This window comes from Hypanus sabinus, chromosome 18 (assembly GCF_030144855.1).
Source record: "Hypanus sabinus isolate sHypSab1 chromosome 18, sHypSab1.hap1, whole genome shotgun sequence".
In the NCBI taxonomy this organism is placed as follows: domain Eukaryota; kingdom Metazoa; phylum Chordata; class Chondrichthyes; order Myliobatiformes; family Dasyatidae; genus Hypanus; species Hypanus sabinus.
This window is the reverse complement of record NC_082723.1, coordinates 30,151,738-30,171,788: the sequence shown is the minus strand read 5'-3', so window position 1 is coordinate 30,171,788 and position 20,051 is coordinate 30,151,738. Positions and strand designations below refer to the sequence as shown.

The following is a 20,051-nucleotide window of genomic DNA, read 5'->3' as shown; positions in this document are numbered from 1 at the left end:
TAGTAATTGAATTGACAGTGTGTGTGTTGGCATTGAATGGAGTAGCACTACAATCTTGTCCTCAAAGGACAAAGTTCTAACCAAAACTAACTAAATATTTCAGAAGTGACTTTTGTAATATCTTATATTTTGGATAGATTGCTTCATGACTGGAGCAATCTTGAAGCTGAACTTGATATGCAAAATGAGTACTTTTAATGGCATCACAGTACTGGGAGCTATAGTGTAGAAATAACAAAATATACCAAGTGATGTTTCTTTTTACAGTAAGTAGTTCATGTCCTTTCTGTTTCTTTCCAGGTTTGGAAACATGGCTCCAAATTCTGATGTCCTTCGGTTTAAGTTTACAAGCTATGGAGATTCCATGTTGCAAAAAATGAACTTATTGAGACAACAAAAACGATTCTGCGATGTTACAATTCGAATCAACAATGTGGCGTTTCTGGGGCATAAAATAGTTTTCGCTGCATGCTCTCCCTTTTTGAGGGACCAATTCTTGCTGAACGATTCAAAGGATGTCAGAATTTCTCTTCTCCAGAGTTCTGAGGTTGGAGAGCAGATACTTTTATCCTGTTACACTGGTATCCTAGAGTTCCCTGTAAAGGAATTGGTAAACTACTTAACTGCTGCAAGCTACCTTCAAATGGGCCACATTGTGGAGAAATGCACACAAGCTCTTTCTAAATACATTGAGCCAAAGTTGTTGTCTGAAGACCAAGGGCACCAGGTTGGGGAAAGCAGCACTTCCACAGCATTTCCTGAGAGCTCAGAACGGTCACAGGAAAGCCCACTCTCCGATTCCGGGAAGAACAAACTGGAAGATCTCACGCAAACGAGAGATGTCTCCGACTGTGAAACAGACTCTGAAGACAGCAACATCCGGATTGTCAAAGTGGAATCTCTCACCAGTGATATTCAGGACAGTGAAAATGGTGACAGTCTGAGCCATCTCTCCAATAATTTCAGCAACAGTGTCGAAAGGGCTGTTGCAAATTCTCCTGATTCGCAGCACTCCCTCATTAATTCGTCTGTGGATTCTAGAAACAACAAGGTGTTAGATAGCTGTTTACAAAACTTTGTGGCTGATCCCCCCAGACTGTCAGAAATGGTCAATGGCACCAGTTATATGCTGGCAGCCAATGAGTTTGAGCTACAAGGTTTAAGTAGCTTTCCAAACGAGGAAATGGCAGCCGCGGGTGGGTTTTTGTTCAGGCGTAACAGGGGCACAAAACTGTTTGCTAACAAAACCATGTACACCAATCATTTTAAGATGCAGGACAAATGGCTTCAGAAGCCCCACCACTGCAGTAAGTGTGGTAAGATTTTTCAACATCTCGAAAACTTCATCAGCCATCTGAAAACTCACAAACTTTTCCTGTGCCTGCGCTGCGGCAAGATTTTCACACAGAAAAGTAACCTGACGCGGCACATCCGGGTGCACACAGGAATCAAGCCCTATCAATGCACAATCTGTGGGAAGACATTCACACAGAAGTGCTCTCTGCAGGACCACCTGAATCTCCACAGCGGTGACAGGCCGCACAAGTGCAACTACTGTGATGTGGGCTTTGCACATAAGCCAGCTCTCAGGCGACACCTCAAAGAACAGCATGGCAAGAAATGTGTAGATAATGTCACTGAAGGAAGCATACAAGAAATTACTCTAGAAGTAGATACTATTGAATGACTGTGGTAATTCTTCTAAGAAGGTCAACAAAACCTCTGGGCAAGCAGTAAATTTAACACTTAAGGGAAGCTGGTAAAAGTTTTCCTCCAAATGGGTTAGTAAATATGCAGAACACTGCACTTGGAAGAAATGTTAAGTAGATTTCCATTAGATGAAATAGAGCCCACTCTAACAGTTGTTCTATTAGGTGTCTGGAATTGGTGTAATTTGAAAGGTGCATTTAGATGAACTGAATGCTTTCTAATGGGCCACATAGTTTCTATGAATGAATTGGTGACATAGTCTTGCATTTGTCTGGTTTTCTTTCCTCTAGGGCTATGTAATAAGGCAAAAAAAAACCTTTTTATGTGTAGGTAATGGAAAGCATTTGATTTTCCAGGGTGAATACATCAGTTATGAAACCTTGCCTTATTGACTGTCGAACATAGGAACAGGAGGAAGCCATTCAAACCTCCCAGCCTTTTCCACAATTGACTAATCTCTGCTTAAGCCTCACCTTTGGGCTCTGTTCCACATTTCTTAATCAGCCAAAATCTGTTGACTTCCATCTTGAAAATTTCAATTGATGCAGCATTCACTGCCTTTTCAGGGGAAGAAGGTTCTAGATTTTTCACTATATTTTATCCTGATTACTCTCCTAAATGTCTTGTCCCTAAATGTTATCTACTTTGTACTAGAGGAAATAGTTCTGTATCTGCCTTGTTTAGTTCCTGGCTATTCTAGGCATCTTACATTTTTTTTGGTAAATCCCGTCTTTTACTAATAACGTTTTACAAAATCTTAGCATCCATTTGAAACATTTAACACACTTTCTTCATTTGTCTTCCTTTGTCTCCAGGGTAGTACCAGTAATATATGCTAGATGGGAAACTAGTGTTATTTGTTGATGCACAAGAGAATGCTTACATCTTGTAGCAAATGGACAGTTAAGTTTCCCCAAGAGTACTGATTCTGTACTTAAGCCCATCACCCCTGCTGGGGCATAGGCTGCCAACAACAGCTCGGTAGAGTTCTCTGTTCAGGAGTGTCTTTCAAGTTGCTCTACATGTAGCCCATCTTCTTTTCTTCTAGGCCAAGACCCTTGCTGTCCCCGGGAGAGGTCTTTGGAGTTTCTATTGGCATTTCTATAGCACTGGGTTTTTATGAGATGTGTTTGTTAGCCACCCTGTCCCCTGCCCCCACCCCCCATTGCAGCTGGGCTTGGGACCGTCCATGGCAGATTAGTACTTTGTATACTTGCACCAAATAGTTAAATCTGTAATCTCTGAAATAATCATGGGCACGTTTCTCTCATTGGAATTGCACAACTGTAAGCTAAATCAGAGTTGTTGCTGTGGGAGCTGCTGAACATAATGTGCATTTTTCTGGTTTTCTGTTTTTAAAGTCAGGTAATTGATTGCAAACTGCAGCACTTCTGTTATTCTGAAGCATAGTTTGTACAAAATTCCTCTTAAATTTCCCAGTGATATACATGTGCATTAATTTGAAGTTTGGACATTTTGAGTGCTTGGGCTATTTTACAAATTATCCCGTCTCTCTGCTCTCTCTCTCTCTTCAAAACAGAATAGACTAGATGATAACTTAGTTTAGTGAGCAGCTATATTTATTGAATAACACTACAGTTGTGAATTTGGTCGGTGCATATATCACTGATATACAAAACTAATCTATAAACCAGTGGTAGGAGTGCAAACATCTTTTTTTGCAAAGAGGGAGGTTCCACCTCTATGCCTATTTTGTTTTGTTGAACTGGCATTTCTGATGTTGCAATCCATTTCATTGTTTTGCTAACATGGTGAAAATGCCTTCTGAAGAAACATCGGTCTCTAAAATCGAGGAAGGAGTGTTTCATTTTAACAATCCAGAATGCTTTTTAGCTACTGAAATAGGGAAGTAGTTTTAAAGTCTAGGTCACTGTAACAGAGCAAGAAATGTAGCAGCCAGGGCAGCATAAGGGTAAATGTTTTTAAGTGTTGTCTGAGGAGTAAAATTAACCAAAAATCCAGAGAAGAACTGAAACCCCTCCCTCCTTCCATCATCTTTTCCCCCCCCCCACACCCAAATATTGCTAGTAGTAGCTTTGGATATTTATTGCATTTCCCTGATGAGAGATTAAACAGGATTTTTGTCTAATATCTCGTCCAGACTGTAGAATCTCCAACAGCAATTGTACAGTGCACACATCTCAAGACTGAAATTTAATTCCAAGGGCTTCCAACTGAAGTCAAATGCAGTGTTGGATCCCAACGCTTTTAATCAGAGGTTCTTTAAGATGTTGGGAAAGAGGCACAAAACTTGTTGTTTCATGATTGTTTTAATAGAACAAAAATGTTAGACAGTAACAGGAGCAGAGAGTGAAGATGCGGAGAAGCAAAAAGAAAGAAAGATTCTGTTGCTACGTGGTCAGCCCTTTTTATACTCCATAGATAAGAAACATTCCATTCAACTTTACAGAAGAGTCAGCTAATGGATGGCCCCTATTCAAATAATGCAGCACTAGAGAAGCTTCCAGAACTTACCAGAATCATACAAATATAACCGCGGGGGGTTGCGGGGGAACACTGAACAAATACATATACATACTGTGGCTACTGGGAAATGTAATAAACAGTTACATGTATATAAGTGATTAAAAAAAACTAGCGGGCATTTAATTGTTAAACTGCAAAGAAAATAAAAATTAAACAGTCTAAGAATTAATCAGTCTAATCGAAAAACTAACAACAAGCCACTGCCCACACATCCTTAGGAACTTTCGGATCCATTTCCCATTAACAGATATTTAGAGTATCCAACTCTGCTGTAGGGCTGTTAAATCACACCCCTTGATTTGACTGTTGCTGCATTCAGTTCCCTAAAATTACACAGCCTAAAAAAAAGAAAATCCAGTCTCTGGAGCAGTTGAATGTTTAAGCAATCTGTCAGTAAGAATACACTGGACCTAATGTTTCCACTGACCATGTTGGTGAAATTCATTTAGAAATATGGAATTTTCAAGAGCAAATATAATTTTCTGCAAAACAGCTTTAGTGAGTTTCTGATTACACCCATTTAATAATGTTCTTAAAGGCACACAAAATGGGTGCCACAGTAGCATAGTGGTTAGCGCAACACTATTACAGCTCGGGGCGGAGTTCAATTCGGATCCCGTCTGTATGTCCTTCCTGTGGAATGTGTGGGTTTCCTTGGGTGCTCTGGTTGCCCATAGTTGGTGGATTAATTGGTCATTGTAAGTTTGGGGGGGGGGGGGGGTTGTTGCTGGTGAGTGGCTCGAAGGGCCTATTCTGTGGCTGTATCTCAATAAACAAATAGAATGAATAAAGCTATTTACATATTTTTCTGCACAAGGACACTAATAGTCATATTTTTAAAACTTTTAAACTAAACTAACTACTAAACACCAATACAAGTAGCAAATAGTTCAGATTTTAAAATTGGACAGATGTTTTAATTTAGTGATAAACCCATTTTCCAATGTAATAAAGTTTATTGGGGGGAAAAAATTAAAAGCAAAGTATTTTTGAAGCTGCATTCTAAGCACACTAGCCAGATTTTTCCCATTGCATTAATCGATGTGTTGTTGATTGAGCCAAAAAAAAACTAAAACTGGCAGAATTTTGGGTTCCATTTACCCTGCGACTTATGGTTTTAACTGTAGAGCTGGTAAATAATTCTTTTGATTTATGGAATTATTACCTGCTATAATTCTGCCATTTTACTATGTAATTGTATTTGTCCTGGGAGTAGATTTTAATGCAGTAGGTACCCTCCCACCATCATCACCATTGGCCCCTCAGTGTTTGAGGCTGAAATGGATATCAGAGGAAGTTTATATTTTTATGCTATATTTCTCAAGCACTCTTGTCACAAGGCTCTTCAGTCAACTCTAACAATCCAAAGTTATCTTTTCTTATAAGGGCTTTATTAGCTGCCAAAGCTATCTTCCAAATGCCACCCTCCCAAAAGAAGCTGATAGGGCTCCAGATAAGTTGCTGATGAAGTTCAAAGTAAATTTGTTATTAAAGTACTTGTGTCACTATAAACAACCCTGAAGATTCATTTTCTTGTAGGCATTCACAGTAAATACAAAAACATAAAAACAAGCATAATAATAAATAAGCGATAAATATTGAGAGCGAGATGAAGAGTCCTTGAAAATGAGTCCACAGGTTGTAGGACCAGTTCAGTCTTTGTATCTTCTTCGCCTCCTTCCTGATGGCAGTAGTGAGAAGAGAGCATGGCTGGGATGGTGGGGTTTTATAGAATTCCATGAAGATAATTTGTGTTCAAAAGGCCAAGATGAACAGGAAAATGATTTTGTGAGGCTATTTGAAAAAGAAAGAATTTAGAAAATAAAATTAATCTGAATCAGGTTTATTATCACTGACGTGTCATGAAATTTGTTGCAGCAGTATAGTGCAATACAGACTATACTATAAATTATAATAAATATATTAAAAATTTTAATAAGTAGTGCAAAAAGAAAATAGTGAGGTAGTGTTTATGGGTTCATTGTCCATTCAGAAATCTCATCATAAAATGTCAGGTGTGCATGTTCAGACTCTTGTACCTCCTTGCTGATGGTAGCAATGAAACGAAGGCATGTCCGAGCTGGTGAGGGTCTTTAATGATGGATATGCCTTCTGAGGCATGTCTTTTGAAGATGCCCTTGATGATGTGAGGCTAGGGGTCTATCAACAATGAATAATGTTGATAGCCTCCCTGCCATTGTGATTATTAACCACAAAGAAGAATGTGGTCAATAATTATGGTGTGATAGGGGAAACATTTAAAAATGTTCAACAGCCAAGAGGAGCAGGAAGTGTTCAAAAGAATCAAGTTGAACACCAATGTGATTCTGTAGATGAATTAAGATATAATTAATTAGAAAATGGACAAATTCACAATAACATGGTGGTTAGCAAACTGTTACAGCTCAGGATGTCAGTTAAATTCCAGTGTCCTCTGTAAGAAAGTTTGAACATTCTTCCTATGTGAATGTGGGCCTCCTCCAGGTGCTCCAGTTTCCTCCCACTGTCCAAAGACTGCCCGGGTGGTTGGTTGGTCATTATAAATTGTCCTGTGATTAGACTAGGGTTAAATAGATGGGTTGCTGGGTAGTGCGGCTCTTTGGGGTGTTGTATGTCTAAATAAAAATAACTAAAATTAGATTACTGAGAGAAAACAAGAGATTTCAGTGAGAAGATCAAAACTAGAATGGACACATCAGGGAACACAAAGCAACACAATATTCTACCAGCACAGAAACTATTAATAAAAGTTAATTGAGAGGACAAGATACAGAAATGGTGAAAATGTTATAGAAAAACAGAAAATGCTCCACATTTAGCAGTTCAGGCAGCTTTTGTGGAAACAGAAACACTTAATGTTTCAGATCCGAGACCCTTAATTTGGTATTTATCAGGAAGATTAATTAGTTGGCCACAAGATCAGAAAATCAGATTAAAATTATATAATAGAAGTTGGAGGTGAAAAATTACAAATATACTTTTAGTTAAAATCCCTATAGGTTTTCAATTGCATTGATGCTTTTCAACAGAATTTGGGGAGGAGGAGACAAGTAAGAGTGCTGTTACATATTTTAAAAATTCATTAAAATATCTAGTGCCAAAGGACTGGTGGTTGTCCATGGTATCTGACGATGACAGGAAACCTGTGCAGGAGAGTTTGTAAAGTGGAAAAGGCATTGCACTGGGGCAATTCCACTCTTTTGACCTTGGAAGTGTGGGTTCAGTGGTACGAGTAGCCATCACAAACTGGGGTCTTCCTTGGTTGCAGTGGATGACCATGACATCTTCTGTGCCTTGTCATGCGCTTTGCTCTCCACAGATCATTGCAGAACCTTCTTCCTAGCCATAGGATTTCTTTCTCACAGGGGTGTGAGACTGTAGGCTGCTCTCTGCCTGGTTTCACCCACCTGTTGAACCTGGGGCGTGGCTGCTGTTGAATATGAACAGCTACATGGAGTCACAGCTGAGGGCCCAAAGGACTAGCTGATAACTAACAATATGGCTAGTATTGAGAAGAAAGATGTATATGACTTTGGTAGGAAATGTAATGTAATTTTTAACCAAAAAAAAAGACAAAACTAGAAACTATAAAAACATGATGAAATCAGTGAGGATTTATGGGGGAGAATTTTGTTTGACCAAAGTCATTGAATTCATTGAAGAGGCAACTTAAAAAGAAAACAAAAGTGATGTAATATATCTGGATTTCCAGAAGGTCTTCAGAATGATGCCTCATAATGGATTGCTTAGCTTGTCCAGAGCAGGCACAAATAGCCTGCCAGCACAGAAGGGTTGAATAGATTTCTGTTTAGGATGGAAAGTAGGATCTCACAGAGTTGAGTACTGCACTAATGTTAAATATTTAGACTTTAGAATTAACAAAACTGCTAAATTTATGGTGATTCCTAATTAGGAAGGTTATTAACATGGAATCCTGCAATATGTCACAAGACTTTAATAAATGAGCAGAATTTATATTTTCAAATAAAATGCTGTGTTCAGTAAGAAGAACAATAATTGGAGGATTAAGAGGGGTTTGTGGTGCAAGAGGATTTGGGAAAACAAATACACATTACTGGAGGTTGTGACGTAGGTCAATTCAGTCATTGTGAAAGTAGAGTTGCTGTGATAACATAATGGTGACCTTAGTTAGGCCACATTGGGAATATTACGTTCAGTTAAGATGGACATGCAGCAGGAATATAGAAACGGTAGGGCAAAAATGTTTTAGAAGAAGAACAAATGTATGCCTGGAGTCTCCTAAGAAAAGGTAAAAGGTCTGATAGATCAGAGAAAGTGTTGTCACTCACAGGGAGCTGCAAAGCTAGAGGCCATCAACATCAGATTCTCTCATGGAATCACAGGAAATTCAGAAGAAACTTGATTACCAGAATCAGGTTTATTATCACTGACATACTTAGTGGCTACTAGATACAGGAGTGGAACCCAACGTCATCTGGCATAGCCCATCCACTTCCAAGGTTCGACATGTGTATTCAAAGATACTCCTGCACACCGCTGTTGTAACTTGGTTATTTGAGTTGCTGTCAACTTCCTTGAATCAATCTGGCCATTCTCTGACCTCAGTCATTAACAAGGAGTTTTAACCCACAGAACCACCATTCACTGGAATTTTTTCCTTTGTTGCAACATTCTCTGTAAACTCTAGAGAATGTGTGTGAAATCAGTAGTTTGTGAGACTCTCAAACCGCCCTGCCTGGCACCAACAATTATTCCTCTGTTTGGTCTGAACAACACAGAACCTCTGACCTTGTCTGCATTGTTTATGCATTGAGCTGCTGCCACATGATTGGCTGATTAGATATCTGCACAAGGTGTACCTAATTGGCCATTCACTGTAGGTTTTTCAGCAGCAGTACAGTGCAATACATAAAATTTACCAAAAGTTACATAAATGCAAATCTTGCATGTATGTAAAGAATATGTAAATGCGAAGTGGATTAGCAAGGGTAGTGTTTATAGATTCCTTGTAAGAATAAGCTAAAGTGAATAGTATTGATGCATTTAAAGGGACTCGGAATCTATGTACAAGGGAGTGAGTAAATGATGTCATGGATATATAACAAGATAATACCTGGGAGATTATTTTTATCCTGGTTGTTGTTTTTTTTCCCCAATCTCAATAAGAACATTCATTGTTTTGGATCCAATAGTGATTTTTTTTTTTCCCTGGCTTGAAGACTTCCTGATCACCATAAGTGTCAAGCTTGGAAAGCCACTTGTGGGGATGGAGAAGACGTAACAAATGGCATTACTGCTATGCCTCACTCTAAGGGGTCTTCAGAGGCGTACCAAGATTGCTTAAATACCATTTTGATTATGAAACAGAAATTTTTAGAGCTGAATGTGAATAGAATGTGAACTCCATGAATGGAAATGGTTCTGAATAAATTTATTTTGTATTCCAGGTGTCTGACATTAGATAATATCCGCCCATCCTCTCCAACCCTCAAAGTAACACATAGAAAAGCAATGAAAATCAGACAAATCAGATTTACTTTCTGTTTGATACACAGTAGATTCCAGTTAATTGGAACACATTGAGACCAGTACATTTTGGCCCATTAAGTGGCTGCCCCAATTATCCAAAGTTTCATGGAAATGGTTAAAAAGGTATTTTTAAAAAATCTAACATTTAACTGAGTAACAATATGTATTTAAATGAAATACAGAACAAAATTAGAACACTAATATTACTACAGTACTATAAAACTATATTGGTTTCTAATAGCTATCGACAGAGGAACTCATCTGCTGTGTTCTTTTGTTTGACTATAATTTCTAACTTGTTGATGTAGTAAAATTGTTTCAATTTCACTCCCGGCCCTTTCTGGCATCTCCTAGCTTGAATGCTTGAAATTGCAGTGAGCAAGACAGTTCCAAATTATCATACTGCTTTCTCTCACCAACTTCCAATGACAAAGATCACTGCCTTTTGATCACAAGCACATGCAACTGATGTGATTTTAAAACAGTTTGCTCTTGTGTGTGACTAATGTTAGAAACTATTCAGCAACAGTCTTCTGTCCTAAAGTAGTATTGCATCCCAAATAAATGAAGGAAATCCTGACTATTTTCTTGATTGGTTCTTTTTCTTTAAGAGTTGTCCCAAATAAGTGGCTGCCCCAATTTACCAATGACCTAATTAACTGGAATCCACTGCACTTAGTTCTTCAGGGGCGAGGGGGTTAATATTTGCAGCACAGCAGGCAATAGTTGGTATGAAATGGTGAAGTGAAAACTTTCCCTGTGTTGGTATTGCAATCCCTTAAAGTCAGGATAATAAGCTGAACATGGTTAGAGGAAGAACAAGGTGTTAGCCAATAAAGCTACAAAATGGTTGTTTATTTCATCAAAATATTCAATGTGGATACTGAAGGTTCCTCTGTAATTGTTCTAGTTTGTCAATGTCTGTCAAAATTAATATTTAATAGGTGTGTAAGTTGCTAATTAATTTCCTCTATTAATGGTTCATCAGGTTGATTTTAACATGTACTTAAGTTCTGAATATCATTTAAAAGATTACCATTTTGGATTGCTTCCAGTCAACAAAAGACTCTGTAATTTTAAAACTGTTAAAGGTGTGTTCTATTTTTATCAGCAGTTTTTTAATAGTTAATAGCAGTTTTTAATGCATCTTTCTAGTACTGTATGCAGTGTCACAATAAGAACTGACTACGGTTATTTCAGTATCCTGACCTTATGATCCTGAAACTAGATTTTTTGGGTTCCTAGCACAATAGCATATACCTCATCTGGGACAGTATTTGTGACCTATATATTTATATGTGTACTTTTAATTAGTTAGCTTTAGAAATGACGCAACATTTTTCTCAGCTGCAAAATCATTAGGTTTTTGCTAAGAATGGATATTTGAGACTGTGGCTGTAGAAAATGAATGAGCCAGCTTTGCTAACGATGTTGATGCAATGTTAACTGAGGCCAGGAAAAGGTGAACAATGTTCACATCAATGCTGTTGCAAGAAAATAAATCTGTGGTATATCCTTTCTGAAGATCGCAGGATAGTCTTTATAGACATCAAACCTGCTTCATCGTAGAAATTTGATGGATTTTCAGAAATGATTTTTTTCTTTCAATGCGATGACTTGGTATTTCTCAGTGAAGAAACCAGGAAAGGGGGAGATAAACTGAGTCATCTCCTACCCCTCCCCATCACTGCATGTTGACTGGTTATAGTGTGCAGTTAAATATATCATAATTGGCTTACTTGACAAATTGATTTAAGCTAATTTTGGGATATACTGCACTTGGCCTAGTTCTTTTTGAAGTTAGTGAGAAATCTCTAAGCTGTGATTTTAGGACTTGCCCTATGTCCTGCAGTGCTCTCTCAGATGAGACCATTTTAATGTGTTTAAAATGCTACCTTCTGGATTGGGATTTGCAGATGTATGAATTTAAGGAGATGCCATTATTTAGAGGCGTATGACTTTCTCAATACAAGGTACTTGAAATCATTGAGTGTCTTTGCTGTCATTCTTGAATAGATGGGTAGTACATTTATTTTAAAAGAAATATCTAGTTGTCCTTTTGCAGAAATTGTATTGATTTTGTCTTCAACTGTTGTAATGAGCTTAAACAGCTGTCTCAACCACATTACAAATTTTATATTTTAGCTAGAAGCCTGTTGGAGTTCAACGTTCACGGGTAACTGAACTCTGATCCACTCCAACATCTGGCTGAAAAACAATAAAAGGAAAGTCCGTAAAGGACAAAAGTTAATTGTAACCTTTATTTTTCAAATCATAAAACAAAAAATGCTATATCAGATATACTGACAAAATTGTGTTGAGGCACATTCAGTACTTAAAGGTTGAAAAAGTAGTTTCCTTATGGTACCATGTATACACAAATGTTAAAAGATTTTATTTTTTTATTTTTTTGCATATGTTATGTGAATAAATCAATTATAGCTTTTTCTATTTGTTTTATCCTAGCAGTTAACTCTAATAGATGCACTGACAACAATAAAAGTCCTTTTTTCTGTAATATCTGGTTTACACATTCCTGGTGTAATATAACTGCAAATGCAGGATTTTTTTTACAATAGCAGTATTCAAATTTATTCACTGGAAAACAAGTTCACTTAAACAAAAATAAACTGCTTTGTAAATGAAATTGAGCCCTGTATTTACTGCGCAATAATCAGTTTATTATTGTCACATGACTTTGCAGATCATTTCAAAACATGAGTACATCAAAGTAGCACAAAGGGAAAAAGCAACAACAGATGCAGACTGTAGTGATACGTTATAAAGTGCAATGCAGGTGGACAGTAAGTTGGTGCGCATGGTAGCATAGCGATTAGTACAGCGCCTGCAACACAGGTTCAAATCCTGCTACTGACTGTAAGGAATTTGTATGTTTTCCCATAACTGTGTGGGTTTCCTCCCACAGTGCAAAGGTTAATAAGTTAATTGGGCAGCATAGGCTCATTGGACTTGAAGGACCTGTTACCATGCTATATCTCTAAAATAAAACTAAGCTGCAGGAGCTATGACAGGGTAGATCGTGAAGTCAAGAATTTATCTTTATTGTACAAGAGCTCTGTTCAAGAGTCTTATAGCAGCAGGATAAAATTTGTTCTGGTGTTGTGTGGTTTCAAACCTTTATCTTCTGCCAATGGAATGGGGGATTAGAAAGAATTGATAATAATGGTTTTCCTCAGACAATAAGTGTAGACAGGGTCTGTGCAGGGGAGGCTAGATTCCATGATGGACTGAGCTGCATCCACAACTGCAATTTCTTGGGGCCTTGGACACAAGCAATAGACATCAGATCTGAAGTAATCTGACTACATGTTGCCTAGGCAATGCCTAAACAAAAACATTGAGACAATGTCCAAAATGATGAACATGAAATTCTGCAGATGCTGGAATCCAGGGTAACACAAAATGCTGGAGGAACTCAACAGGTTAGGCAGCATCTATGGAGAGGAATAAAGAGCAAATGTTCCAGAGCAAAACCCTTCAGGACCCTTCATGAAGTGGGCAGGTGATTAGTGGGATGAAGTACTCACATAGTGGGAATTGTGCTGTGGTCAGATTTCACTTGGGAGTCTCTGAATCATTACTTTTTAATTTTATGATTCAAATAAAACATAAGTAGTAATGATTAGTTAAATTAATGTGTATTTGTTCATCTTTGTATGAAACATACAAATTCTATCCACAGGCTTGGCTGTAATGTATGATTTATATTGGACTTTATTCCCCTGAGTGTTGGAGAATGAGGGGAGTTTTGATAGAGGTATACAAAATTGAGGGGTATAAAGAGGGTAAATGCAAGCAGGCTTTTTCCACTGAGGTTGGGTAAAACTAGAACTGGAGGTTATTGGCTAAAGGTGGAGTTTTTAAGGGGAGCACGAGGGGGAATTTCTTCACTCAGAGTGGTGAGTGTGTGGTATAAGCTGCCAGCAGAAATGGTGGATATGGGCTAGATTTCAATTTTAAAAAGATATTTGAATATGTGCTTAGATGGTAGGAGTATGGAGGGCTATGGCTTGGGTGCAGGTGATAGCACTAGGCAGAATAACTTAAGCATGGACTAGATGGGTTGAAGGGCCTATTTCTGTACTGTAGTGCACTGATTATATTTTCCGAATTCTCTTCAAATGTCTTGCCTAAGGCAAGGCAGCAAATCTCAAACTGATTAATATCATTACTAGTTTCACTGGAAAGTTGGGCCAATGGTAAATTAAACAGTTACATGGGTAATTGCTCAAGCCTCTAGAGCAGTGTTAAGTTTGTGGATAACGTCAGCAAATGAGGCATGGAATGAGCCCCCCATAAATCTGTTTCCCTTCCCTGCTCTCCTGTGGGTTAACAAACTACAAGAAATTTTTTATAAAACAAGGAATTTAGCTTGTTACATTTAGAGCAGCATATGACTATCAAATCTTGGCCTGCTCCAGTCAGCTAGGGAGATGGTCTGGAAGAGAACAGAGGCATAGCAGACACACTGGAATCTTCGGGACTGGGAGCTGGCCCCTACAAGCCGGCTCTACTATCAGTGCTGCTCTCCAGTGTTTGCTCCCTGGACGACCAGCTGGATTGCCTTCATCTGCAGCTGACCCAGCACGAGGTGAGGAACTGCTGCATATTTGTTATTGCAGAAATGTGTTTCCAAGACAACATCCCAAATACCATCAATCTTGAGTCCATAGATTTGGATTTGTGCTAATACATTCCTGGGTGCTATTGTAACTAAATGTGCCATGTGTAACTATGCTCCTTGGCCCTGGAGGAATTGTTTCATTTATACAAGAGGTACTGCAGATGCTGAAAATCTAGGGCAATACATATGTATTGCTGTTTCATTTAGCTGTATACCTGTGACAATGACAATTGAACTTGAAGATTAAGCAGAACTAGCACACAAGTTTTGACGTCCACCTTATTTTTTCCCAATTATTTTCAAGACTGATAACTTGTCAGTTTGAGAAATTTTAGAGCAATGTAGGTTATTTACTAAGCTAATCAATGAAGTGTAAGTAAAGGCAAAAAACTTTCTGTGGATCTTCCATCAACTTTGTCCTATGCCCACCTGCTCTTCATGCATACACTGTAAGGGAGTTCAAAATTAAAATATGGAGCTTGGACTGCTATTGCACTAGAAGCTTAAAATAAAATGTGGCATCTTGTTAGCCTTATGGGTGTATATAAGGACAAATACTAAGTGTATATGCAGGATATTATTAAGAATTTGGTCTTTATTTATGTAGTGGCCACCTTATTAGGTACACATTCTTTATGATCACATATTCTGAGATGCTGACACCCAGAAACTTGAAGCTGTTCACCCTTTCTGCTGTTGATTCTTCGATGAGAACAGCTGTATGTTCTCCTAATTTTCCCTGTCTGAAGTTTGCAATCAATTCCTTGGTCTTATTGAGGTTGAGTGCAAGGTTTTTGAGACACCACTCAACCAGCCAATCTACTTCACTCCTGTATGCCTCATCTGAGGCACCATCATCACCATCTGAGCCTCTACCAACAACAGTGGTATCAACAGCAAATTTATAGATGCCATTTGAGCTGTGTGTAGTCATACAAATGTGAATGTAGAGAGGGTAGAGCAGTGGGCTAAATAAGCATCCTTGAGGTGTGCCAGTATTGTTTGTCAGCAAGGAGATGTTATTTCGGACGCATACCGATTATGGCGTAAGCACAGCACAGTCAAAGTTCTATACAACAAACTGAGTCAACCAGGTCTTGCTGGACACAATCAGAAAAGTGAAGTCAGAGATGATGACTCAATTTTCAAAAGCGGCTGCAGGGAAAAGGCCTTGCTATTGATCTGAAGGTGAAGAGGTGCAAGATTTAGCTGGAGAAGCTTCAGTTAAGTTATTGTGACTGGAGAGCTTGAGTCATGAGGAGAGACTGAATAGGTAGGAACTGTTCTCCCCGGACTGAAGGGAGGCTGTAGGTTGACCTTACAGAGGTTTATAAAATCATGAAGAGCATAGATAGGGAGGAGGGCCAGTCATTTCTCCCGGCGTAGGGCAGATATTTAATGTTAGGGGAATAACTTAAAGGTTTTGAGGGGCAACTTTATTACACAGGGCAGTGGGTTATATGGCATGAGCAGCCAAAGGAAGTGCTGGAGAGAGGTACGTTTCAAAGATATTTGACTTAGTTCACAGGTAGGAATGGTTTACAGCAGAGATCCCCAACGTTTTTTATGCCATGGACTCTTACCATTAACTGGATCCACAGGTTTAGAGGGACTTGGCCAATCACGGGCAACTGGGCCTAATGCAGAGTCCAACTCCTTGGTTGGCCTGGCCATGCAGTGTAATGCCATGATGTTATGAAGCCACTAAATCAGAGATTGTTGCAGTTGAATTCATCCAGCAATCCATCAAATACAATAAAAGGCAGGGGTTCCCAGCCTTTTTAATGTCATGGACCCCTACCATTAACCAAGGGGTCTGTGGACCCCAGGTTGAGAACCCCTGATATAAGGAAGTCATGCTGCAGCTATACAAAACTTCAGTGAGACCACACTTGGGATATTAATGCATTTCTAGTCATTGCATTTTAGAAAGGATGTGGACATTATGGAGAGGGTGCAGTTCATCAGGATGCTGCCTGGTTTAGAGGGTATGAACTGTCAGGAAAGGCTGGACAAACTTGAGTTGCTTTCGCTAGACCATATGGAATCTGAGGAGAGACCTGGATAGAGATTTGTAAAATTATGAGAGACATAGATAGAGTAGGTTAGATACTTCTCCCAGGGTAGAAGTCTCAATAAACTAGAGGCTATGCATTTAAGATCAGAGGGGGAGAAGTTTAAAGGCAATGTAAGGAGTAAGATTTTATTAGTTTACCAGACATGATGTTGGAGTATAATAGGCTTTTAGATAGACACATGCATATGGATATGGATTATACATGGGGAGAACATTTAGTATCAATTGGCATTAATATCAGCACAACTTTGTGGGCTGAGTGGCCTGTCGAGTGCTGCACTAATTATTATTTATATCTATAGCAACTGGGGTTAGTGATGGGTTATTAGTTTCTATTAAATCTTCTCAGTTTTCTTTGAAAATACAAGAAAATTTAATTTGAGGAAGCCATTCAGCACACTGAGCCTGTATCAGCCTTCAATGTGATTCTATCTATCACTCCCCCAACAACCCATTTTCTCTCCTAACAACCTGATTATACTAAGTGCCCTGATGACTACAGTAGTCAACCTAACAAGCCAGAGTGCCTTTGAGAGATGGGCAAAAATCTGAGAATCTTTGGGAAACCCTTGTGGGCACTGGGAGAACTTTAAGACTCCTGACAGCAGTGGAGAATGATTTTGGACAAAATTCAAGTCCAAGTTCAGTTATTGTTATTTAGCTGTACACGTGGATACTGCCAAAAGAAACAGTATTCCTCTGGACCGAGGTGCACAACACAGTACACATAACTCGCAAACATAACACATAAAGTAATATTACCACAAATAAATTAACAAATTATGACACAAGTTAAAAAGTAAACAATATAACACTACTGACATTTCATATATGATGAGACTTAGGTGGTGGCAGGGAGTTTGGTTATTTCCTAACAGTCTTTGTCCTAATGTTATGGTACCTTCTCCCTGATGTAGTGGGTCAAAGAGATTACTGAGTGGATGAGAGGGATCATTGACAGTAGAACCCTGTGTATGCCGTGCTCCTGAGAAATATCTATGGATCCTTTACCCGCTGCATCACTGCTCATCTCTGGACTGCTAATTGGTCTCCCTTGGTTCGTACCATCGATGAGCCACGTAAACAGAATATTCTAAACAAGTTACAAAATGGAGTATCTGTTAGTAGAAAAAAACATTTACAAAAAATTGTCACATTAATTTAGAATGATGGAGGCTGTGCCATTGAATATTGTGCTAAGGGTTGAACACTGAAAAAAGAAATAAAACTGTACTGCTGTAAATATATTGCGATTGGGTACAATTGCCGCCACTATAAGTAGTTTGTACATTCTCCCTGTGATCATGTGGGTTTCCTCCCTTCTACAAAAAGCAGATAGTACATTAGCCTCCCCACGTTAAAGTCACGCACAGGCAGTAGTAACATCCTGGATTAAGACCTACCAATAGACAGCCCCTGAGGAGAACATTATACTCAACTCTAGTGTTTACTATGACTACTACTGCATTCCAAAGATGTATGGATTAGAGTTAGTGAGTTGTGGGCATGCTATGTTCACACCAGAAGTGTGGCAACACTTGCAGGCTCCCCCCAGCGCATCGGTAGCAGCAATTAGACCATAATACATAGGAGCAAAATTAGGGCACTCAAATCTGCTCTGCCATTCCATCATGGCTGATCTGTTATCCCATTCAACCCCATTCTCCTACCTTCTCCCTATAACCTTTGATGCCTTGACTGATCAAGAACCTATCAACACCTGTTTTAAACACCCAATGACTTGGCCTCTGCAGCCATCCATGGCAATAAATTCCATAGATTCGCCACTCTCAGTCTAAAGAAATCCCTTCTCTTTTTGTTTTTAAATGGATGTCCCTCTATTCTGAGGCTGTGCCCTGTGGACTTAGACTCACCCACTATAGGAGACATTCTCTCCATGTCCACTCTATCTAGGCCTTTCAATATTCAGTAGGTTTCAATAAGATCCCCACCCAATTCTTCTAAACTCCAATGAGTATAGACCCAGAGTCATCAAGCACTCCTCATATGTTATCTGTTTCATTCCTGGAATTAATCTCATGACCCTCCTCTGGACTCTCTCCAATGCCAGGACATCTTTTCTTAGATAAGGGGCCCAAAACTGCTCACAATACTCTGTGTGGTCTGACCAATGTCTTATAAAGCCACAGCATCATATCCTTGATCTTACATTTTCATCCTCTTGAGATTATGCATTTGCCATCCTTAGCACTGACATAATCTGCAAGTTAACTTTTAGTGAATCCTGCGCAAGGACTCCCAAGTGCCTTTGAACCTCTGATTATTCATTTTTCTCCCATTCAGAAAATAGTCTATGCCTTTATTCCTTCTACCAAAGTGCGTGATCACCACTTCTTTGCCCATTCTCCCAATCTGTCCCAAGTTCTTCTGCAGACTTCCTACTTCCTCATCTCCATGTGTCCCTTTATCAATCTTTGTATTGTCTGCAAATCTGGCCACAATTAGTGCAACATTACTATAGCTCAATGTGTCAGGGTTTGAAGTTCAATTCCAGCATCCTCTAAGAAGTTCGTATGTTCGTCCCATGAGTGCATGAATTTCCTCTGGGTGCTCTGGTTTCCTCCCATTGACTTAAGATGTACTGATTAGTAGGTTGGTCATTATAAATAGTTCTGTGATTAGGCTAAGGGTTAAGTTGGTAGTTTGCTGGGTGACACAGCTCGTTGGGCGAGAAGGGCCTGTTCCATGCTGTATCTCCAATACATAAATAAATTCCCCAGACTATGTTGGTCATTGACATATACGATGCATTTCACTGTACAGTATGTTTATTTGAAAAGAGTTCAGATGACGTTTCAGGCTGAAACCCTTCTGCAGGACTGGACTTAGATTTCCAGCATCTGCAGATTTTCTCTTATTTGTGAGAGTTTATTTTTTTTTTCTTTACAGATTTCAATCTGAACAAATGTATTTTGCACATTAATTTCAAATGTATCACTGGCAGTTCTGGTTTTTAAAAATACTTTATTTCAGTTAGTTGTGGAATGTTATAACCTTTTCATAATATAGTAAACAATGGCTTCCTGAAGCACTTCCTGAGTGTAATTATTTGGGCATGTCAAACCAAAGGTGGCCAAATAATGACTTCCGCAGGATGCAGTTTGATATGCAGTACTTGTATCAAACTATATTCGAGGCTTTGTTTACTCAAATCAGTAACATACTGTATTTCTGAATTGTTTTGGATGACTATTAATAGACAGTTTCATAATCCAGGAGTAGTTTATCTATAAATTCCAACTGAATCCAGAGAACGTTGGACTGATAATGTCCATAAGTACAGTATTGCATTCCAAATGTCTTTACTGTGAATAGGTTTGGAGTGAAATAATTATATACATAATCTCTGTTTATGTGCAGCATGTTCCCGTAAACAAACCTTGATGATAAAAGACTAGCTTAAAATTAAAAACTAGCTTTTTTGGTCACATATGTACTCAGTGGTCACTTTATTAAGTACATTTGTATACCATGTTAATGTGAATCTCGAGTTTGTCAATCATGGCAGCAACTCAATGCATAACAGCATGCAGACATGGTCAAGAGGTTCAGATGTTGTTAACGTCAAACATCAGAATG

At 38.7% G+C, this 20,051-nt stretch overlaps 1 protein-coding gene across 3 annotated transcripts in view; it reads left to right on the top strand.

The window, feature by feature from the left end:
* The window catches only part of zbtb26 (zinc finger and BTB domain containing 26), a 66,413-nt gene extending 54,043 nt beyond the window's left edge, over positions 1-12,370 (top strand). For all 3 annotated transcript variants that reach the window (XM_059993961.1, XM_059993963.1, XM_059993962.1), the window contains one exon: positions 301-12,370. In XM_059993961.1, the coding sequence (XP_059849944.1) occupies positions 311-1,687 (1,377 nt within the window). In that variant the 5' untranslated portion in view covers positions 301-310 and the 3' untranslated portion in view covers positions 1,688-12,370. The remainder of the gene's footprint in view (positions 1-300) is intronic.
* Positions 12,371-20,051: the final 7,681 nt, after the last annotated feature.